This window comes from Aotus nancymaae, unplaced genomic scaffold, assembly GCF_030222135.1.
Source record: "Aotus nancymaae isolate 86718 unplaced genomic scaffold, 86718_ANA_hifiasm-v0.15.2.pri h1tg000059l, whole genome shotgun sequence".
Lineage (NCBI taxonomy): Eukaryota > Metazoa > Chordata > Mammalia > Primates > Aotidae > Aotus > Aotus nancymaae.
Genome location: NW_026988473.1, coordinates 51,443,778 through 51,468,806, shown reverse-complemented (window position 1 = coordinate 51,468,806; position 25,029 = coordinate 51,443,778). Strand labels below are relative to the sequence as shown.

At 35.3% G+C, this 25,029-nt stretch overlaps 1 protein-coding gene across 2 annotated transcripts in view; it reads right to left on the bottom strand.

Annotated features, from left to right (window-relative positions):
• STK33 (serine/threonine kinase 33) overlaps positions 1-25,029 on the bottom strand; it is a 195,077-nt gene that overhangs the window by 32,789 nt on the left and 137,259 nt on the right. For both annotated transcript variants that reach the window (XM_012456715.2, XM_012456716.2), the window contains exons 4-11: positions 23,924-24,037; positions 22,286-22,390; positions 17,767-17,905; positions 15,417-15,505; positions 13,492-13,576; positions 9,764-9,839; positions 5,178-5,290; positions 4,676-4,761 (exon numbers count right to left, since the gene is read on the bottom strand). In XM_012456715.2, coding sequence (XP_012312138.2) covers positions 4,676-4,761; positions 5,178-5,290; positions 9,764-9,839; positions 13,492-13,576; positions 15,417-15,505; positions 17,767-17,905; positions 22,286-22,390; positions 23,924-24,037 — 807 coding nt within the window. The remainder of the gene's footprint in view (positions 1-4,675; positions 4,762-5,177; positions 5,291-9,763; positions 9,840-13,491; positions 13,577-15,416; positions 15,506-17,766; positions 17,906-22,285; positions 22,391-23,923; positions 24,038-25,029) is intronic.

Sequence of the window (25,029 nt, the reverse complement as noted above, 5' to 3'; positions counted from 1 at the left end):
CTTCTATGGTTATAGAAAAAAAGAACTACAAATTATTCTCTGAATATACTTCATATTTTTTCTATCTTTATGCCTTTGAAAAGTTATTTATATCTAGAATTCTCTTACCTTCCTTGCCCTGACTCCTACATTAATTTCTATTTTTACCCATTTTTTTAAAGCCATATCACAAATTACCTCCAACCTTAAGCAATTTTTATAATCCCCTAAAGCAGGGGTGCCCAATCTTTTGGCTTCCCTGGGCCACATTGGAAGAAGAATTGTGTTGGGCCACACATAAAATACACTAACACTAACGACAGCTGAAGAGAGAGAAATAATAATAATAATAATAATAAATCTCACAATGTTTTAAGAAATTTTATGAATTTGTGCTGGGCTGTGGGTTAGGCAAGCTTGCTAAAAAGAATAATAGCCCTCTTCTTGGAAATTCAATAGTAGTAGTTATAGTACATTGACATCCTTGTGGATCTATCATTCTCTGCCCATGTTTTTGTTTTAAACCCTTTACTAGGCTGTGGGCAACCTGTGGGCAGGGACTATGCCAGACTGATCCTTGTGTCGTCCATAGCACATAGTAGTTATCCAGTAAATATCTGTTGAATTATTGAGTATATACCAATAATTGAATATTGAGTAAATCTCCAAGTTTCCTGGCTCATGAGCTTTTCCTTAACATAATTTTTATAGAAAGCTTCATTAGAGACTCAAAAATATATACATAAGATAATTTAGAATTTATGAATAACTACATGTAGTGAAATAAAGGTAAGATTTAACATATTTAGGATGAAGATATTCAGAAGGAAAATATAACCACCAACAATTGGGCATCAGAAAATTTCCATCCTCTTATATAGAGTATATATGTTAAAGCTAAAGGTCAAAAGCTAATGATCAAAACCCAAATAACAATATGTAAATTAATGAACAAAGGCCCTGTTCAGACATTAGGAAAGACTGTTCTGAAATTAGTCCCCACACCTTGATTACAAGTGCTTTTGCAAGGTTATGACTATAAAACAAAGTACAGACTTACTTGTGGTAAATTAATTACTCGAGAAGAGGAACTGTTTTATTCAGCTTTGTACCCCTCTAGTACCAGATGAATTAAATAAAAAGATACTTGCTCCAATCAATATAGACATTTAAGTGATTGATGTCCTATTTAAAATAAGCCACCTGGCAAGACTGATGCACTTTAACAATTCCTTCATTTCAAAGAGCATACAACCGTTCTTTACTACCTACTGAATAAAATTAAAATTGTAACCCCAGATTCAAGTCCACTCACAATTTTCTTTTCTTAGTCTCACAATTTTCTTTCCTTTTCTGGTCTCATTTCTCACTTCTTTCCTTCAAGCTTCTTATCTGCCAGTCAAATTAAACTTTCTGACTTCATATTTGCTTGCCTCCATACCTCTTGTCATTCTGCAATTTCTTATGTCATTTATCATTTTCTTCCTTGCATGGAGTCTTATACATAGGTTGTTTTCATTACTAAGTTGTAAGATCTTTATGTCAGAAACCATGTCCTATGCGTCTTTAACTGTATTTTATACCTAGCACCTGGTACCTGGCAGGCGTGCACACGAACACACACATACACACGCGTGCGCGCGCGCGCGCACACACACACACACGTGTTGAAGGAATTAATGTTTGAATACCATTAAAGCTCAAAACTACATTTTCGCAAGACATAAAAGAAAAAGTGACTTCCTTAATTTATAGCAGTGGCTTTTAAATATAAGTGGGCAGAAACTTATACCTGGGAAACTTGTTAAAAATGTAAATTCTCAGTGTTATTTGTCACCAGAGGACTTGAAGGAATACCAAGAGGCCACTGCAATTACCTAATAAGAAGCAATTAACTCCTGAACCACAGTTGACAGTAAAAGGAAACAAGGAAGAAATGAATGAAAGAGAAGAATCAGCATACTCCTGGCCATTAGAGTCAAACTCTTCCTTTGCAAGAAAGTCATTTCTTGGGTATTTTTCCTTACATCTAACCACTGACTTTTTACATCAGCACGACAACATATATGTGTTTATTTGAAATTCCATTCCCTTAAATGTACACAGAGAAATAGTTATTTTTCTTAGAATAGTTCTGAGATATTTACCATATTTCAAAATGCACATTACATAAGCTAAACCATAGAGACTTTTTATAGAAAAAATGTTACTATGTGTTAGGTATTACAAAAGGTATAAGCTCTGGTTATAAAGCAGCAGGGCACTGAGAGAACTCTCATGTTTTCTTTAGATTACTTCAAACAGAGGATATGAATTATAGAAAGTAAGACTTCAAGAAGAGTTTTGCCTTTCAGAAGTTTGTAAAATGCCAGTATTCTAAATTTCATCCACTGAATTCCTTAGGACAATCTGATATAGTACACAATATCTGTCACTTATCTATCCATTTGGCAAAGACTTCATAGAGACAAATGTGACAGAGGCTCAAAAATGGAGACTACTAGAAAAATGACCAAAGCCAGAAATAAAGTTGTGCTAATTAGAAAACAAATAATTAAATGGCCCAACCCGAATGTTGTGTGATGCTGAAAAGAGATAAATTTCTAAGGCACACCATCTGTTTTACAGTTTATTTTGCTGTACTACAAATCTACTCAACATAGTTTTGCAGTGATCTAGCTGCTAACTCATTTGCACAATTACTTTAGGCCAGAAATAATTATTGCACAGAATCCTTTGAGAGAGCAACACATTGATTGAAAAGGGCAAATATAATTCATTCTTGGGTGAAGACTATTTTTTAGCCCTTAAAGAAAAAAATGTTATTCAAAGATATTCAAAATTGCCAAAGGAAAATTAGATAATTTAAAAGGAGAGTGATATCACTATACATTTATGTATCTAAACTTCTCTGAGGTTCTTAATGTTTTAATACCTAAAGACATGTTGCTGGGGCCTCTTCTCTCTGTCTTTCTTCCTTATTTATCTCTTCAGCCCAATGGCTTTATGTGGTGTTTGTATACTCAATGATTCTCAAATTTGTATCTCCATCTTAAACCTTTCCAGTCTCAAATTTATATATTCAATTACCTGTTTGACATCACCACTCGGATGCCACATAAGCATTGCAAACTGATCCTATCTAACATAGAGTTCTTGATTCACCATCCTTGCCCCAGAAAGAAATTGATTTCTCCTACAGTCTTCCATATCTCAGTAAATAGCGCTACCATCCAACCAGTTGTTAGAATAAAATCTAGATGTCATCCTTATTTCCTCTTTTATCCTCATTTCTCATCCAATCCATCATCAAGTCCTATCAATTATACCTCTAAAATATGTTTCACGTTTTTCTCTTCATCTCTGTTGCTACCACCCTATCCAAGTCACTATCATCTCCCAACAGTTCAACTTCAATATCTATATAATTCCCTATTTCCAAGCCATTCCCTACCCCAATGGTCAGAGTGATCTTTTAAGAATATTATCATATGCTAATTTATATTTCAAATGTAATTATATAATGTATCCCCAGTACCTAACACAGTGTCTAGTAAATAATAGATCTATAATTTTTAATAGATGAATACTCCCTAGTAACATCCCCATATATCTCTAATAATTTCTAATCTCATCTCTCAGAAAAATTTCTGAGATACCTACAGACCTATTCACTTACTGAATAATTCACTCATTCAGCAATTGTTTGAATATTATATTAATTGAAATTAGGTCCAGCTGCACACTATAGGGTATCTTAACAATGACAGAAATCTGTTTCCTGTTCACATAAAAAATTCTGGAGGTAGGCAGTGAAGGGCTGACATGGTAGCTCTGTGAGCTACCTTGTGGTTCCTTGAATTTTGTTGCTCTGCCATCTCCAGATTCTACTTTATGATCTAATTTGGCTACTTAAACTCACATCTGCATCTACTAGGAAAGAGGAAGGATATGAGAAATGCCATACCCTCTCCATTTAAGAACACTTCCCAGAAATTGCACCCACTTCTACTTGTATCTCACTGACCATCACGATAAGTAGCAAAGAAGACTGGGAAATAGTCTTTTAACTGGACAGCAATGTTTCCAGCTAAAAGTCAGGATCATTATTATAGAAGGAGAAGAATAAATACTGAGGGATAAGCAGTAGCCTTTCCCAAAGTTCCTGTTGTGACCAGGTAATGTTCGGGTGCAGGCATACAAAAATCAGTAAGAAACAGGTCTGTACTTGAAGCACTTAGTCTAATGGCAGAAAGCAATTGTAAATAAAATTCCAAACCAGGAGACTGCCACTGTTTGGAGATCTTGGCTTTTCTGAGTCCCCAAAGATTTTCTACACCCCAAGAGGTGAAAGAGAGGTGAGTGGTTCCAGTGTTTTACTTCACTGAACTATATAGACTGTTTCAATTTTCCACAGCTATAATATTGGACATTTTTCAGCTCTATTCCATTGGACATGATACTTTCATGACACTGAGCAAAGACCATTTAAACCTCTATAAATATATATAAACAACTGTGACAACAGTTTGAAAATGCCCATTTTCAGAAATCTGTCAAGACTCAATTTTTTTTTAATTTGACAGAAAATCAAACTAATTGACTGTTTTAAGACTATACAGAAACCTCCAAGGCAAAAAGAAATGAGCAATGGTAGCAGGTCAGAAAGAAAGAAAAAAGTAATATTGTGACTTACTGTTAACCACTGGTTATCTAGTAGTTCCTTAGCTGTGATTCTGTGAGCAGGATCTACTTTCATAAGTTGTTTCAAAACACTTTTAGCTAAAAATAAGGAAAAATCCTGAAAAAATCTTATTTACTTTAACTACAATTAATAGCATACATTTTATAATTTTTTAGGATTAGTTGTGTATAACAGGAAAGAAAGATGCCAAGTATACACTAAATATCATCAGTATAAATGCGTAATAAATATAGTTTAAAGCCTAAAGTGAAGTTTTATTGCCTGGATTACCTAGTTTAATGGTCTATAGTAAACATTAGCTAGAGGATTAGCAAATTTCCTCTTTAATTTTTACTATTTTCTGTTTTTGAAAGTTTTGATGATGAACAATCACAGTGAAGATATTGCTATTTCCACAAGTAAATTTAATGACTAAACAGAGATTTAAAACATTTTAACCACTGGCCAACTTTCTTATATTAGCTTTAGTAAATAATAACACACCTATACTTACCACAATCACTTATGGAATTCCAGACTGGATTTTCAAAATGTAGTTCTCCTTTTCTTATTAACTCAAAAAGCTTCTCTTCTGAGCTTGCCAAAAAGGGTGGTTTTCCACATAATCTGCAACAAAGGCAATCACTTTATTTAAATTTTTTAAATAATAAAAATACGGCTATTAAAATTAAGTTTCTATAGGACTTGGAAGTAGCGTTGCTTCATATTTAAGGAAAGGGTGGGAGAGATGGGTACCTCCCTGAAGTAAAAATGGAAGCAACAGGGTTTTCCAAGATCAGTGCTAGGCTCTTATTTCAACATTGAGAGAAAGGATCTGGTAGAGGAAGTATGCATGTATACATTAAAACCTCCAGATTTGCAAATGACCCAAAGCTCTTCCAGGTGGGGAAACACTAAGCTTAAATGAGGTTAAAATACAGGAAGGTGAGTGTAAGTATACAATAATAGTGGTAGCTAATAAAGGAGATACACTTTAGAGGGAGCACCAGGAAGGTAATACCTTAAGGTACATATTGCAAATTGACTCAACTGAAAAATAAAATGAGTTATCAGTCTAATTAGTTACCAGAGACTAATGACCACCAAAGGCTTTTATCCATGGTAAAATACTATACAAATGTTAATAATAATATAAATAAACCAAGACTAACCCTGGAATTTTTTTTTTTTTTTGAGACAGAGTCTCACTCTGTCTCCCAGGCTGAAACCTCTGCCTCCCAGGTTCAAGTCATTCTCTTGCCTCAGCCTCCCAAGTAGCAGGGATTATAGGCATGTGCCACCATGCCTGGCTAATTTTTGTATTTTTAGTAGAGATGGGGTTTCACCATATTGTCCAGGTTGGTCTTGAACTTCTGTCTCAAGTGATCTGCCTGCCTTGGCCTCCTAAAGTGCTGGGATTACAAGTGTGTGCCAGTGCGCCCAGCCCTAACCCTGGGAATTTCTATAGGATCTGAGTCAAAGCCAAAAAACCATTCAAATGGACACAAGTCTTCAAAAACTGTACATGAAATGAAAAAGGTCTGAATGCAGAAAAAGCAGATGATAATTTGACCTTAGGCCTGAAAGGGTAAAAGCTGAGTATATATAATGACCAACATCAGTAAAACCATGAGCAGTCTATGTAAGGTAAACACGGGCTTTCATATTCTGTAACACAGAAACAACGTACCTTTAGACTCTTAACAGAACATGGTAAGCCTATAAAGCTATTACTTCAATAAGTAATCTAGGTCAAAACTACAAGAACATGCTTAAAAGCTGAGTTCAATTCTTCATAATACAATATCAACAAATGTCAGCCATCTTCATTACCGTCAACTCCAACATCTGAGGGCAATCCAGTAGATAACAACCAGATTTGCCCAATGACAACCAGACAGATGAAATTAGATCAGTCACAGGGGCAACTCTGTCTGTTCTTGAACTCTCAGTATTATATATTTATACTTCATTGATGAAAGAATAAAATGGCATAATTTCATAATACTTCTCAAACTGCCAGTCTATACTATATATAAGTATAATAATCTCTAAGTCTTTTAACAGTTACATTTTTGCTAATTTTCTTTTTATCTTTCTTTATTTAAAAAATCTAACTGATGAAAATTTTCTGAATAAGTCAAAATTTGATTTTTTCATAATAGTAATGATGATGATAACTTCTGTGGGGGGAAGAGTTGCTTTCATCCTAGTGGTTTATCAAACTAGGATGGACAACAGAGCTTTTTCATTTACCAATAGGTTCTTACTAAGTATTTATCAGTATAATATTGTTCTGCAAACTCTTATTTTAATATTCTTCATTTCTCTAGCTCATTCTGATTTCCTCTGTCTCATCCTATTTGCCTTGCTATTGTTTAGTTTTAAAATGCAATTTAAAAAGCATGGAAAACAAAATATCCAGAAAAATGGCCTTCTGGACAATTACTATCTATTATAACAGTGCAGGCCAGCAAAGGTCTAGTTCATTGAGCCTGTCATCAACCAGTGATATGCACATCCACCAATTTCCTAGCTGCCTCAGCTTTGTCTGACTAGCATGCAACCATAGCTTAAGGGCTACATTTTTTAAATTTCACTTTTTTTCTGTTCTTTGCAATTTTACTTACATAAAAATGTATCTAATGGTTGGTCAATCAGCAGCATACAAAATTTTATGACAGCAATTTCCTGCACATCCAGAAAAGGGAATCCAACACATGAAAAATGTCTCTTAAAGCTTCCTACTATTTTGTTGCATTCATAGAAATCAAAGCAGCAGAGGACAGTAACCATAAAAAATATTTACTTATGCTAATTTCACCTTGAGAAAGTATATTATCACTATCTGATTAAATAGAAATGAATCAGAGGTAATTGATAAACAAGAAAATAACCCCCCTGAAGAAGGTAATATGTTTGTGCTCTTGATGAAGGAAATTATAACACCATTGGGCACAGACAGATTAATGAATAGGTACTGATTAGCTAAGTAAGAGTCTACTGTAAAGAAAATACAACGTCATTACGATGACATGCTGTCACAATATGAAGCAGAAAAATTAAAATTACATTTTTAAGAAAGAGGAAGGTATTTAAAATATAATACATTCTAATACATTCATTTTTCTTAGCACCAAGTTCAAACTAAAAGGGCAGCAAACACTACATGAATTGTGTAATATCAGATTATATACAGGATGTTTGACTCATGCTGTCTAGAAAGTCTTGAGAGTATAAAAGACTAATTAAAAAGTTATGTTTTAATTAAAGACTAGGGCTCAGAATTTTACTATGATTTTAATCAGCACAAAATGATGATCAAAAACTTTGTGAATACATTTATACTTTATGTAATCTAAGCAGTGATGTGTGTTGACCAGCTGAATTACAGCTACAATCACATCATCTAATTTCTACTGCCTGTGTATTCCATTTCGCAGAACTGTGAAAATGTAACTACTGTGAGGTCAATATTTAGAAATGATCTGGAAGAGGTAGTGCATAGTGAAATCTTCAATATGACCATAAAACTAATGTTGCATCAACATAAAAATGTTCATATTCACCAACAGGCAGAACAATAGTCACTAACTTTTCAGAACACCTCTTAGACAATTCACTTTAATTCAATTTAACAAACATATTGAGCACTGAATATATGTCTATTATACCAGATGCCAGGAATGCAAAGATGAATAATCTAAGAGCTCTGTCCTCCACGGAATTTAGAACAAGGAAAACAGATACAATATATAGTATTATAATACAGTTTTAAAAAGCTTTATGAGAATACATAAAAGGGAATAATGAATTCTATCAGATGTACACATGTGCATAGCTTCTTGGTTAAATATTCCTATTTTGTTATTTTTTCTTTCAACATTACTGTTCTGTATGCCACCTTAAAATCTTTTGTGGAATATGAGAAAGTATATACATAACAAATGTGAGAACTCTGCTATAGTGGGGTTAAGTAGGAGTAGAGGAGTAGAAGGCTTTCATGTTTGAGCTAGGTCCACCCAGAAGAGAAGCTTATAAAGAAAAAGAACGCACATATACCCAGACACACCCCACAGGCATGCAACACAGGGTGTGTCTGAGAATTGAAATGTGACCTGGAATCACCACAGCACAGTGTAGGTGCACAGGAATACACATCCAGCCCCAAACTGGAAAGGCGTGCTGGAGTCAGGTCATGAAAGACCTGCTGTGCCATGCCATGCCATGCCAGGATGTTCTGATACTTTTCTATATACAAATATATATACATTTGTGTGTGTGTGTGTGTGTGTGTGTGTGTGTATATCAGAGGCTTTTAATCAGGAAAGCAGTATGATCAGATTTGTGATTTGAAAGGACACCCCTGGCAGCAATGTGAAGGACAAACTGGGGAGAGTGACCAGAAGTAGGGAGAACAGTCTTTCTGTTCTGTATTAGTCTAGAAAAGGAATCATAAGAGTCTTTCTGTTCTGTATTAGTCTAGAAAAGGAATCATAAGGAGAAAAGATACAGGTGAAGAGAAATCAAAGAATAGGTGGGATATTTCAAAGGAAAAATGAGCAGGATGTGGAATTTGACTGAATCTTGAGAATGAGAGAGAAGGAAGAACGAGAATGACTGAAGGCTTCAGCAGCATTAGGGGAACTGAGAACTGTAGGATACTCCCTAGATCCTGAGTGACCGTCTGCCTAGTTAGTGCCCACTCCCACCTATGCTTTGCCTATATGGGCAGAATGAGTGCCAGGCTGCAGTACCTCCCTAGACCTGATAAACTACAAGTGAATCTCATGAGAAAACACAAAGAAGCTTTTAGTTTGTAGCAGGAGATATGGAAGGTGTTTTGTCATTTTGCTCAGATCATATTGTTGCATTTATAGATCAATGAAAACCAAAGCTGAAAGTTATAAATTCGCAGTATTAAAAAATACCTAAGGGATGTATACCTGACAACTAATACAAGAGCTTTTAGAATGACCTCCCAATTGGTTTTCAAATCACTTTTTAAAAATATATATTAGCTTTAATTTAAAGTCTACATCATTCTACTGTTAAAAACTACCCACTCATCTTAACATGTACATTTAGCAGGCTACTTACAACATGTACATTATGACGCCTATGCTCCAAATGTCACACTGCTGGCTATAGTCGTGGGCATTGATAACTTCAGGGGCTGACAAACAAGCAGAAATAAAACAATATTAATAATACAATAAATGTCTTTTAAATGCTTAAACACAAAGCATGAAAAATGTGCTGATGTGCTGTAATTTATTCCCCCATAGGGAAAAAATAACCAACAGCAGATGTTAAATGAATAATGCACAGGCCTTAACAATTGATGTCACTGTATCCTCACTCCTATCATTTAGCTTCTAAGGGAACAATGGTGTAAACTGTATAACTAAATGCACTCCTCTTTATTCCTTTAAATTGTTAAGAAATGGTTTTGCAAAGGTTGTGTAGTTATAGAAGACAACAATATCCCAGTCCCTTCCACATAATAGAATTAAATATATGCCTTAAGTGGATGTAACATAATACAAGTCCAATATGTGGAAATCTGGATTCACAGAAAAACTAAGGCACATGGTTACAAATCACTTTGGTAAAATAATAGCAGCATCACTCCTATAACAGAATATGAACTATTTTCTGCATTTTCAAATAAGAAAGCCAAGACAAAAAGAGAACTCCTAGATTAACCAGATCAAAAAGCCAACTAGTCACAGAATATAGACTATACTAAATATATATATGTATATATATACATATATTTTTTTTTCTTGAGACAGGGTCTCACTCTATTGTCCAGGCTGGTGTGCAGTGGCATGATCATGGTTCACTGCAGCCTCAAACTACTAGGTTAAAGGTATCCTCCTGCCTCAGCCTCCTGAGTAGCTAGTCCATAGGTGCACACCACCACACCTGGCAAATTATATTTTTTAAATTGTTTTAGAGATGGGGTCTTGCTGTGTTGCTCAGGTTGGTCTCAAACTCCTGGCCTCAAGTGATCCTTCCACCTCAGCCTCCTGAACAGCTGGAATTACAGGCATAAGACACCATGCTCAGCTGGCTGCCTTTTTAAAATGTCACAAATGACATTGCAGGAACATGTCTATAGCTAGGAATCAGATACATTGCTTTAAGAAAAAAATTTTACAAAGTTGTAAGCATAAAAACAAAACAAATGTATATATTTCAATAGAACTTTAAAATTTACAAAGTGTTTTTGCCTAAATTATTATTTGTATAAAGTATGTTAAGAATTTTGTGAGGTAGGTATGTGAGCATTTGACTCCCTTTGCCAACGAGGAAACTAAGGTTCAGATATATTAAGTAACTTGCCTGAAGTTACACAGCTACAGAGTGCCTCATATGGAAAAGGTATGTTTTTATTTTAGAAAACAGTTTCAATCTCTTCTACCTACACATACCTACACCTACATACCTACACCTACACACACACACACACACACACACACACAACTTTTATAATAGTAAAAGCAGGCCGAGCACGGTGGCTTATGCCTGTAATCCCAGCACTTTAGGAGGGTGAAGTGGGCGGATCACCTGAGGTCGGGAGTTCAAGACCAGCCTGACCAACATGGAGAAACCCCATCTCTACTACAAATACAAAAAATGAGCCTGGTGTGATGGTGCATGCCTGTAATCCCAGCTACTCAGGAGGCTGAGGCAGGAGAATCGCTTGAACCCGGGAGGCAGAGGTTGTGGTGAGCCGAGATCAGGCCATTGCACTCCAGCCTGGGCAACAAGAGTGAATGAAACTCCATCTAAAAAAAAAGTAACAATAATAAAAGCAAATGAAATTTCATTTCCTCCTTTTTCCTCAGCTTAGTGTTAAAGAAATAAAATGCAACAAAAAGGTCTCAAAAGATTAAACAAAAGAAAGAATGAGAAAAGGTAAAGTGCAGATCACTAACACTGAGCAATCTGTCTCCAAAATGATTGAAAATTAAGTGATATTTTCCTTCAAGCTGTTATTTGTATTCGTTAACTCTATTTAAAATCTTTAAATATTGAATCTTTAAAGTTTCAGTTGCTCTATGGCCACATGTCTATGAAAGGGCAAATTCTGTGAGTAGATTCAATGAAGGATTTCCACACTGGTGCAGCACACTGCAGGGGACAGGAATCCCTGGTCCACACTCTTTCAGAGTCACCTTAATTATCAGGGGCATTTCGATTTGCACTGTCATCTCAGCCCTCATAGGGATGTAGAGGCCAGAGTAACTGCCAAGAAGCCATTTAGGAAGTCAGCAAAGCTCCACAAACCATCTGTCTTCTCTCTTGTTCTCTCACTTGTTATCAGTGTAGACAACTAATAAGGAGACATAAAACTCAGGGTGCTTGAATATATTTTCCCCATGTACCTACAGACCAGATGTCTTTTGCCAACAGGGGATATGAACAGAATCTAAAGTAGCCTGTTCCCAAATAAGATAAAACAATTTCAATACTTTATGCATCAAGTAGACAAAAAAGCAATGAACTAGACATACTCTTCAGCAACAAAAATGAATAAACCACTGATACAACAACATGGATAAGTCTCAAAAGCATGAGGTAAGACAAAAGAAGACAGACACAAAAGAGTATGTACTATATGATTCAGTTTATATCAACTTCTAGATAAGCAGAACTGAGCTGTGGTGATAGAAATCATCAGTGGTTATGGGTGGGGGATTGACTGAAAGGGACACAGAGGAACTTTCTGGGGTAATAGAACTGTTCTATATCTTGACTGGGGTGATGATTACACAAGCATTTGTCAAAACTTAAAATTTGTATATCTTATTGCAAGTAAATTATATTCCTAAAAAGTTGATTTTTTAAAAAAATCTACTAAAACCTCAAAAAGAATATGTCAAAGACCTATCTTGGTGAATGATTCTCTTAGAGATCGACAGAAGTGGCAAGCAAAAATAAATCAACAATATGGAAGATCTGAATCACGAAAATAGCACATTTGATTTAATAAGCACACACAGAAATGTTTATGCTCAACAAACCAGGTATACATACATATTTTTAAAATATCCAATGCATCATTTGCAAAAACTGATCATGTGTTCAGTCACAAAAAAAATTCCTAAAAGCTGAAAACCTCTAAGACGCAGTCACCTACCGCAAGAAAGAAAACCAGACAAACCAAAAGGCTAGGATGACTAACATGCATTCACATGAGTTTCAAACGCATCTCAACCACCTAGAAAAATTCTAAAAACACTTCTAAATAATTTTTCAATTAAAGAAAGAAGACTAAAATTATAGTATTTTAAGAGATGAATCACAATTAGAACACCGTATGGCAAAAAAAAAAAAAAAAAAGTCAAGGTATTCAGAGGAAAATACACAGCTGTAAATGCATTTCATAGAAAATAAGAAGCCTGATAATAAATATGTATTCAACTTAGGAAGTTATAATAAAAAACAAACCACCAGCCACAGGGGCTTATCCCCATAATCCTAGCAATTTGGGAGGCCAAGGCAGGAGAATCGCGTGAATCCAGGAGTTTGAGACCAGCCAGGGGAACATAGTGAGACCTCCTCTCTAATAAAATTTAAAAAAGAAAAAAGTTATCTGCTATCTCTTAAAAAATAAAAAATAAAAAAATTTAATTAGCCAGGTGTAGTGGCATACACTTGTGGTCCTAGCTACTCAGGAGGCTGAGGTAGGAGGATCACTTGAGCCCAGAAGGTCAGGCTGCAGTGAACCAAGATCATGGCACTGCACTCTAGCCTAGGCATCAGAGCATGATCCTGTCTCAAAACAAAAATTTATTTTAAGTCTACTAACTTACCCATATAGATAGGAGTCCCACATGTGGCCTGCAGCATGGCTTCACTCCTACTTTGCTTCTTCACCGCTAAACCAAAATCAGTCACCTAAGAGAAGATATTCAAGCAGAGTCACTTGTCTTTCTGTCCTAGAGCTCATTCATTCTGAAGATAAGACTTTCAGTACATTGTACCTGCATTGAATTCTGGAGTTCTTGGGGTTGAGATGACTTTAATTGAATCATTAACAAAAATTTTCCTTTTCCTTCCCCACCCACCTCTCTGTATAGAGAAGAAACTGGGTAAAGAGAAGCTTGCATTCTCAAATCTTGAGAGAATACTGTGATTTAGCTGTTCTTGCCTTCAGATTATTCACCAGTCTAACATCGGAAGCAGTATTTGAAAGAAGGCATTTAAACTTTTTTCAGATTAAAAAAAGGTTTTTTTTAAAAAAGTTCTTTCATTGTAAAATACATTTTGGGTTTAACATATTATCTATGTTTCTGATAATCAAGTTATGTTCCAGTTTAAAGCACTGTTGTAAATGCAAATCATTATCCCTGTCACAGCACTTACTGAAACTCCATTTTTAAATAATTATTTATAATTGGTAAACAGTATATTTTCTTTACTGTTATTTCCTTTTTGTTTCTAGTGTATACTAATTAAAACAATTACTACACTATTAAAAACTACAACAAACATATTAACAGGAAAAAATCACAACAAGAAAGTATTAACCACAAATACACTGGTGGCCTAGTGCTGCAACTGTAATCTCTCTGTTCAGTTCTAAATCTTGGTCATTAAACATTTAGTTATTAAATATTCAGTATGTGCCTTTGGAATTATCTCCCAAGTTGGAACACCCCTGGACTGAGAGCAGAACAACAGACACATTTATTGATTAAGTAACCAAATATAGGCTCTTGGTCCAGAGACAACGAATGCAAAGTTTCCAGTGGCTTATGGAGTAAGAAAATGCTCCTATTTACATGTGATATTACTATTTTTCTAAATAGATGAATCAATTTCACCATTAGTTTTCATAAATATTTCACTTGGAGCATATGATACATATCTTTCTCTGTGGAAAATCCATCCAGACACATGAAATATACAAAGTTTCGCAGTCCAACTTAGTTCTTTGGAGAGCATCTACTCCTTCCTTCATCAAATGTTAAGTGAACACCTACTATGTTCCAGGCACTACTTCAGGTACTAAGTGAATAAGACATGCACAATTCCTGCCTTCATAGAATTTACAATGGAACTGTTCATGAACATTTACTTGGGTAAACCAACAATGCTGTTAAACCTATTTCTATTACATAGGACTTAGCTTCTGCAACAGAGTGAGTTACTCATAGACAACATTTTATTCCTAAATTGACACATTTATATATTTTGAAAGCAGCCACTATAATGGGGCTAAATAATGTATCCTATCATTTATTTGACATTAGGGAACACTTAATTTGAATAAAATCTTCAAGAATAAACACTTGGCATATTAATTGTACTTAGGACATAAATACTAATACACAGGAAAATTTTCAATAAGAAATATAGACTGTAGAATTAATTTGTTATCAAGAGCACAGGCAAGGTGTGCTTTTCTTGAAATCTGTAACACATTTACATCAAATTACCAGGCATAATTTTGAAATTAATTAGAATTCAGAGCATCTGTTTGCTTGCTATTAACTAATGATTTAAAATTATTCAAATGAATGTGTACTTTAAAAACACATTCAATAGCTCCACTTAACTTGCAAAATTACTCTTGTCAGTTACAACCTCTTGTGAAATTTTTATTTTTTAGCAAAAGCCACTTATTTTCCGGCTTCTCAAAAGCTAGCAACATGTGTCTAAAAAGAGGATGTACTTTGCCATTTTGCTATCAAACTGTTTATAGGCAAATATTTAGCACCATTGCTAATCTTACCTTTATGTTCAAGTTTATTTCATTGTTATCATCAATAAGGCTGCTTTTAACCAATATATTTTCCAGCTTCAAATCTCTGTGTACAATATCTACCAAGAAAATAAACAACAAATCAAATGAAATGAATAATGGAAAAACAGGAGAGACACATATAGAATAAATAAATTTGACAAATTAATATCTACTATTGAAAAATTCGAGGGCCAAGCATAATCTGTCCTGTTCTATTCTCTTATTCATAAACCCTTTCCCTGCATTTCTAATCTTAAGGAGCCATTTTCTTTGACTCCCTCACCTCTACCCATTTCCCTGTGGTCCCAACCGGCTGCTCTTTATGATGAGTAGTCTGGGGAGTAAAGGAGAATCCTATCCATGCTTAGGTAATCCCAGGAGAAGGGATATCATCTTAGACACAAACCCAGCCAGGTTTCCCATATTCTTAGGTCTTTAAATAGAGGATCACTTCTTTACTTCTATGTATATGTTACTGTAAACATAAACATTTTAACACACTGTAACTTGGCTACATATATACAGACTATACTTATTTCAATATATTTTTCTACAACATCAACACACATTTTCCTACTCTTTATGTATTAAAATAAAAACCAAACAAACAAAAACCCTTGAGACACAAAATCTCCAGCTGGACATGTCAGAGCTCAGGTACAATTTTTATGTACATACAAATAACCATGTACCAAACACTTCCTTTGCAAATAATTAATTCAGTTCATATCCATTGCAATCATTTCCTTAGACTTAAAAAGTTATACACATAATTGCTAGAGGAATGTATTGAATGAGTCCTGAACTGGCAATTATACCTAATCATTTATAGCTCCATTACATAATTCCCAGGCTTTGTTTTTGGAATTTTTATTGTTTCAATTGCTTTTCTTGTCCCTTTGAACATAAATGTCACACAGCCTTAACAAATATATCATTATGTTCGATCCTTGGCAGGGCAGATCTCCCTGTTGCCTCCATTCTTCTTTTTCATTGTTGCCTTGACTATTTTTACCCATTGAGAATAATCTTATCAAGTTCCATGAAAAATGCCGCTAAGATTTTGTTTGGAATTATACTGAATTTATAGATTTTTAGGGAAGGACTGACAATAGCATAATATTAAGCCCTTGAAAAAACTGTTTCCCTCTGCCTGGAAAGCATGCCTTTTTAATTTTTTTCTGAGTTTGTATTCCTCAGATCAAATATTGCTCCTTCAGCGAATTCTTTCCTGACTTTCCAAGCCAAATGAGGCACTTAGACTCCTGTAATCCTTGCGCTTTATGTGGCTTTCCATTAGGGAGATTATCACGTTGAATTACAATTTGTTTTCAATACTCAATCTCCCACAGCCCGTGTTCCTTGGAGGGCAGGGGCCTTGTCTTTTAATCTTTGTAATCTAAGATCAATCACAATGCAGTAGGTGCTCAGGAACTATCTGCTGAATGAACCACTGGGTTCCAGTACCAGCTCTGTCACACCAAACCATGTCACTGCACCTCTCTGGAACAAAGTTTTTGTTCATCTGCAAAATGAGAAGGTTCTAAAGTCACATGTAAGCCAAACTAACCTTAAAGGAAAAATAAAAATCGGGGGAGGAGCAGCAGCAGTAACACCTAAGAATAGTAAGGTAATTCGAATAATTTTTAAATGTAGTTTTTAAAGTACTGTGAAACCACTCTGTATGATACTATAATGGTGGACAAATGACATTACGTATTTGTCAAAACGAACACCAAGAGTGAATCCTAATATAAGCTGTGAATTTTGGGGGACAATGATATGTCAATGCAAAATATCACTCTAGTTGGGAATTTTGGTACTAGGGCAGGCAGGTTGTGCATATGTGGGAGCAGGGAAGTATACAAAAAATCTCTCTACCTTCTGCTCAGTTTTGCTGTGAATCTAAAACTGCTCTAAAAACAAAGTCTAAAAAGACAAAAAAATGCCTACATATTTTAATGTTATGATTAATATATATTTTTGAAAACTTCACCTTTACCATTGATTTATCTACTTTTGATGTTATAACATTAGCTGCTTTTCAAACCATTGAATAAAAAATGTTCATAATTTCATCTTCATTCATATATGATGTATTGTATACCTGCCTTGTTTCTAATTAAAATGTACCTACAAAGAAAGTTAAAAAGAAAACATTTTTTTAAACTAACAATTAAATCTTCTATATTAGCAGGTGTCTTTTTTTTTTAATTTCTTTTAATTTTTTTTTTTAGCAGGTGTCTTTATATGACTATAAATCTGGAATACAATCACCCTTAAACAAAAGTGACATCAGTATTCATGGAGTCAATGAGCTGGATAACCCTCTTCTTACCATTATTGTGAAGATAAGCTATAGCTGATGCGAGACTTTGAATGATCCACCTTGTCTCATTCTCTGAGAAATGCCCTTTTCTATCCAGAATTTCTTTGAGTTCTCCATCCTCACAAAGCTCCATCACAAGGTACATTTTCTAACATTATATATATAAAAGAGAGAGCAAATTATGTATCTGGGGATTTTTAAAATGTTATATATCACATATACAATCACAGTCATAATCATGAATTTATTCATTCAAAAATATTATCTATCATGTACAAGATACCCAAGAAACTCATAAATAGTTATCATTACAATATCATGGGATAAGTGCTAATGGCTCCAAATGCCATGGAGTTACAGAAGAGGGGCAGCCTCTGCCTGAAGAACGACCCTTGAGAAGAAATATTAAGGCGAGGTCTGGATGTCTGAATAGGGATTTATAGATAGAGAATGTGGGGAGGAATAGGCAGGGCACATGGTATTTGCAAAGACTCCACAGCCTGAAATAGCACCAGCTGTTAAAAGAATAATCTCAGTGTTAATAACATGGAGAGCTTGGTAGGGTGGAGAAGAATGATAAGGTGAGGGGGTGAGGCTAGAAAGAACAGGTTGGGGCCAGGTTGTAAAGAGTCCTGGATATCATGATAAGGAGTATGAATTTTTTTCCCATATGCAATAAGGAGCCATTGAAGATTTTTAAGCTAGTGCCGGGGTTGTGGGGGGGACAAGTATATGATATTACCAACTTTGCATTTCTAAATGAACACATCAGTAGTAATGTAGAACAGGGCTCATCAACAAACCTTCACTATAGAGACCAGACCCAATAGCAAATATTATTGGTTTTGCAGGCCATGGAGTCTCTTTCACAGCTACTCAGTGCTGTTCTGTAGCATGAGAAAGCAGCCATAAACAACACAATAGACTTGAAGATTTACTTATAGACTTGAAAATTTCAGGTTTATAGAATTTTCATGTCATAAAATATTACTCTTTTACATTTTTGCAACCATTTGAAAATGTAGAAACTTAGCTTATGGGCTATACAAAAACAGGCAGCAGGCCCAATGTGGCTCTCAGACTGTAGTATGCTGACTTTTGTTTATAGAGGGTAGACGTGAGGCATAGAATAGACACAAAAAGGAGGGAAATCAAAAGATTTTAAAATGCCAACAAGAAAGAAACAGTGGGACTTAGTGACTAATTGGGTATGAGTGATAAGAAGTCATGGCTGAAATGCCTCTTCCATATTTGCTGTTCAGGTAGAGGCATGTTAAGATCACTTGAGGTATTCTAACAGCCAAGTCAGCTATTGAGTCAAAAAAGATTCACAGACAACTAAAAAGCAAGTCTTTTTCATTCATATTTCTATTCAAACACAGAGTATCCTTTACGTCTCCATTATAACCTATGCTGCTAGATTTTTGTTGTTTTTAAGATCTTGGGGTCTGATTTTGTTCTTATAAGCACTGTTAGTGCAACTTCTGTGTTCAATAAGTAAGTATGAAAACAAGAAGCAAAGGCTAACATCCTTTCTTCCTATAGCACAATTGTATCTCAGGTAGTTTTAGAATTTCAAAAGTAACTGTAAAATCTAACACATAAATAAGCTTTTGAACTGGACTGTATTTTTTCCATTGCCAAGACTGTACAGTTCACTGGTACATAAAATGATAAGCGAACTATCTGGAAGGAAAAGTTGGATTAGTAGTACTTGAAATATAAACTGATGTCAATTTTAAAAATGTAAGTTGGTCAAAGTTATATAAATGTAAGTTATAGCCTTTTTATACTTATTAGAAACAACTGTGTAGACCTGGAGAACATTTAGACTCACAAGAAACCACAGCATAGTCAGTCTGGATAATCAGTACCACGGCACAACCAATCAGGTAGCAATTTCTATTAATACTTAAGATGGCTTCAATAGAAGGTCTACATTCTTGTGTGTGTTTATGAGGCAGAGGGGGACAGACCTGACCTACATGAATCAAGGGCAAGCAATACATTTGAAAAATAACAGATGATGGTTTCCTCTGCCTTCAAACTTATTCTAGATTTAGACTCCTGCTTGTGCCCGTAATGGAGTAACAAAGACTAGACTTATCCTCCCACCTGAAACAACTTACTGGACAAAATATATAAAACAATAATTTTTAGACATAAACATCAGGCAGCATAAGGTAGTTATCCCTGAGAGAGAGGAAACAAATGAGGCAGTCCCCATGAGTACTCTGGCTTGCTGTCTGGAGAGTTTCCAGACCACAGAACAGGGAGAGGGAATCTAAGCAGAGCCTAGCAGTCTCCATGAGTAGAGGGCATGGAGCTAGAAGCCCAGGAAGGCCAAGACAATTAAAGTTCACAGGACAGAACATCAAAGAGGAGAATGCTGTATGGAGAGAAATCTTCAGAGACTTGCAGAGGATCCCTCAATTCTTCAGGAGAATACAAATCAACACATGTGTGAGGAAACTACCCAAAGCTGGGGTGAAAATATGCAAAAGGGGTGAGGGAACAATCACTGGAGGTTACACACAGCCAGGAACAGTTGTGTTCCCATGAGCCAGAGGTAAACCTCATAATTCATGGAGCACTGGGGAGAGCGCTCAGTAACAGGAAAAAATTAGACCTAGACTAAAGGTTGCTCTGGTGCCACCTAATGAAGCTTAAAGTAAGCTTCAAAAGTATCAAACTCTTTCCAAGTGACTTAACTATATCCTAGAATAAAGCTTAAGAATAATCATTAGAATATAAAAGTATCCAGCATCCAACAAGGTAAAAGTCACAACATCTGGCATCTGGCCAAAAATTAATAGGCATGTAAAGTAGCAGGAAAATAGAACCCATAATGAAGGGGGGAAAAACAACGAATTGAAACTGACCTAGAAATGACACCCATGATAAAATTAGTAAAAAAGGACATTAAAACAGTTACTATAACTCCATTCAAGAAGAATGAGGGAAGACTGAGCATGTTAAGTAGACACACGGAATATATATATAGTTTTAAAAACCAAATCAAACTTCCACCGGAAGAGATTAACATCACATACAATGCTATAGACAGAGATTACTGAATCTGAAGACAACAACAGAAGCTATACAAAATGAAACAAGGAGAGAAAAAAATTATTTAAAAAATGAATAGAGCCATCAGTAGACTGTAGACAGTATTAGGCAATCTAACCTGGAGACTACAAAGTGGGATGAGGGAAGGCAAATACAAATTTGAGGAAATAATAGCCCCCAATTTCCTAAATTTGGTGAAAACCATAAACTCACAGGTCCACGAACTCCAAACAAAAAAAATGAAGAAAATGATATCAGTTACATTATAATCAAATTGTTTAAAACTGATGATAAACACAATTATTATTAAAAAAAAATTTTTTTTTTAAGACGGGGTTTCACCATGTTGCCCAGGCTGGTTGCAAACTCCTGAGCTCAGGCAATCCACCTGCCTTGGCCTCACAAAGTGCTGGGATTACCGGCGTGAGCCACGGTACCTGGCCTAAACAAAACTATTCTAAGAAGATTTGGGGATAAAAGAAATCATAACTCTAAGACTGAAAAGGGCAAAGAAGACTTCTGGCATCACTGCTCTCATAAAGGATAACTGTGGCCTTGAAGAATCAAGCATAATGCACAACCCGAATTGATTATTACTACCTTAGAGACTGGCCTAGGAGACAAAGAACAATAGCTAACATTTAATGAGACAGATGCTTTATATCAGTTGTCTCATTTAGTCCTTCAACAACAACCAAGTGAGGTCAACACTATTATTAAGCCCATTTTACAGATGAGGAAACTGAGATATGGACAACCTGAGTAACCTGTCCATGTTCTCATGGATAATAAAGAACTGGTAGAGCCAGGATTCAAACGTGCAGGCAATACGATCCCAGAGTCCACATGCCTAATCTGTACATTATTCTTCTAAGAGAAAACACCCAAGCCCACAAGCATTAAACAATCTGGAGGCAGAATGGCAAATAATCCAGGCTTTTGAACGACTCTAAATACAAATTACAGGTAAAGAGAAGAATGACAACATCTAGGGAAATATGAATATAACACATTTGTAAGACATTGATGAAAAAATATCTTCTACACACTGTAGTGATAGAGATATACCCATACCAATTTGATAATGTAGTTAACTTTGCAAAATTATGAAAATATTCCAATAAACTTTAACAGAGAAACTAAGGATCAAAGCAAAAGGAAAGGCACCTCTAAGAAAGTTCTAATCACTATTTGGTTGTGTATGAAGTTGTTGCAATTTTAAACATTTGTTTTCAACATGCCACCCAGAATATATTACTGAAGACATCAATCTAGTCATCAGATGTCTAATTATACAATCAATAATAAAAGTCCTCCAGAATGTTCTCATCAATCTCCAGTGACAGACTCATGCCAAGGACATGAGCAACTGTGCCCCAAAGGGATTACTTCAGAATGGAATGATACTCATTTTGTAATAATAACAACTTTCAAAATGCAGCATCTAATACAGCTTTACCTTTGGCGTTTCAAATACTTGTTCCAGATGTATGATGTGTTCATGTTTTACACTTTTCAGAATGTTCACCTCTCGTTCAAGTAACTTCACAGCAGAGCTTCCAGCCTTAATCAATGAAGAAACATAGATTTCACATAATGAAAATCACTCCTACATTCCTTGATACAAAAGTTAGTTGATTTCCTACTTTTTTCTTTTTTTCTATAACTTTGTATTTGAAGTGAATTCCTACATTTTTTGAGACGTTTCTTTTTCAAATGATATCATGCCATTTATTCCCATGATCAGATTAAATTATGCCCCTTCTTTCCTTTTTCCAATTTTAAGTTACATATAATTTGGCCTCAAGCCACAGCTTTTTCCTGAATTGCTTCTATAACTTAGCTACAACATGGTATCTGTCCCCTCACAAAAGTACTAAAATTACTCTAATTTTTAATATGCTTTTTGATACTTGTTTTAAAAATATGTTGATCCCTTGATGTCAGCATAATAAAAACAAAATCTACTTCCAATTACATAAGTTGGGGAAGATAAAAAGTTTTTCTTTTGTTATCTTGTCTTGTTTTGATTTGATTATACAGATACACATACACACACAGATATATATGAAAAATAATAGGCAATGAGATTCTACACATGGCTCTGGAGAGAGAGAGAGAGAGAGAAAGAGAGAGAGAGAGAGAGACAGAGACAGAGAATTGCAAATAGGTATGCTATTACAAACCCACAAACTGAACGCCTAACCCTACCTAACACCAAAGGAGCAAAGGAAATGACATCGCAGGTATCACTTAGGATGCCTACCTGTAGTTCTAAAGAATTCTAAAGATTTCTAGAAAGGCTCATAATCCCTTTATCAAGATTGCTATGTTACCTTACTAATCTTTAGGGAGAAATGGTATGTAATTTGCTACAGTTTCTTTTAAATAATACATACAGCCTACCATTTCATTTTTTAAATGTGATATTTATCATCACAAATCCAAGGGGGGAACACCATAATGTTGTTTGGTTTTTCCCAGGCACAGAAATGAAAAAGGATGATGAAATGATCAGGTATAAAGTCTGAGGTCTCAGACTTTATCTTCAAGAGAAGCTCAGTCATTCCCCAGTTCAAGAGGAAATCTAGTGAGGAGTACAGCAGATACAAGAGTATAGTAGTAGACAGTTGGAGAAAAAAGTGGTTCAACATGAAAGAGCAGGCAGGATGAATAAACAGAATTAGCTAACAGTGAGGAAATGAAAGGAGAGGACAGGAGAAAAGTATATCAAAACAACACCAGGAGAGAGTTTCAGCACTCCTAGCTAGGATATCTCTAGCCCACAGCCCTACACCTACAGATACTGAGAACCAGCCCTTATCTTCAGCATACTCTGGTAGAATTTACCTATTTTTTGTTATATTGGTTATGTTATTCCTTCCATTTGTTTTTTCCAGGCAGCACTTGCCTACTTGAGTTCAGAAACTAGTACCTTTACAGGAGGTTAGAAAAATGCCACGCTTCTCCAAGGGATCAGCCCAGGCCTGGGACCTCGGAGTGAGAAGCAGCTTGTGTTCACGTGAAAAGTTGTACCGCCCACACCCACCCTGCACTAACACTGAGCCCTCAGTAGGATGCTGCTAATGGGCCTTACCTTTACTTTGTTCACTTTTTTAATTGCCCACTTTGTTTCTGTTTCCTTGTCTGTAGCTTCGATGACCATTCCAAAGCTCCCTTTTCCCAATATTCTTCCAAATGTATAGATTTCCTAGAGAAAAAGAAAAGAGTTCTTTGTCTCTCTATGCCATCATCAGATATTAAAAATGAATATATAGTATTGACAGATACTCACCTAAGGGAAGAGAGATTCTGCTCCAAAGTAAAATCGAATAGAAGACACTATACATTTGCTTCAATACTAATTAACACATCTTAATTAACCAAAAATAAGTGTTGATGAATTTTATTAACTGTCCTTTGGAGGAAAACCATAAAAATCCTAATGGCGAAATGTGGAAAAACTCAAAAGTATAAAAATGAATCTCTTTCAGACTATATTAATGAAATATCTTCATAAGAAAAAGGAGAAATAGAGTATTAAAATATATATATATGTTTGTATATATATAAAATACACTCAACCAAAAAAATCCCAAATCTCTGAGAGCTATACTATCAATCAACACATATTAACTATTGAACAAATGTTTCCTTATTTAACAATTAATGCTTTTCCTTTATCTTCATTATTAAAAACCACTTTTGTTGTTTTATTCCTTTTGCTTTAGAAAAGGAAATATGTAACAAAAATTTTAACCAGATCAGCACTGAGAAAAAAATAACCACTACCCATAAAACCATCATCCAAACCAAGAAGCCATCCTCTTAGCATTTAACTTCTGCTTATAAAGAGAGAATTCATTGGTTTTGCCAACACCAGCAGGTTGCTTTGCATTGTAAATAATAAACAGCTAACTCATTTACACTTTCATTTCATGTAAATTTGGTTTTGGAGGAGACAGTCTCCCTGATCCAAATCAACTCCAGGGCATTAACAAGAGTTTCCGGACCCATCATGCATAGGAACAAGAACATGGGAGAGCAGCTGAACTAATGCCACTAGGTAATGCCCTGGTTGGGTCAGCTAGTCAAAGCCTTCCCTAGAAATGCCACTCTCTCTCTCTCTGTGACCACTTTCACATTCACTATGTGTATTAGTCCATTTTCACACTGCTGATAAAGACATACCCAAGGCTGGGA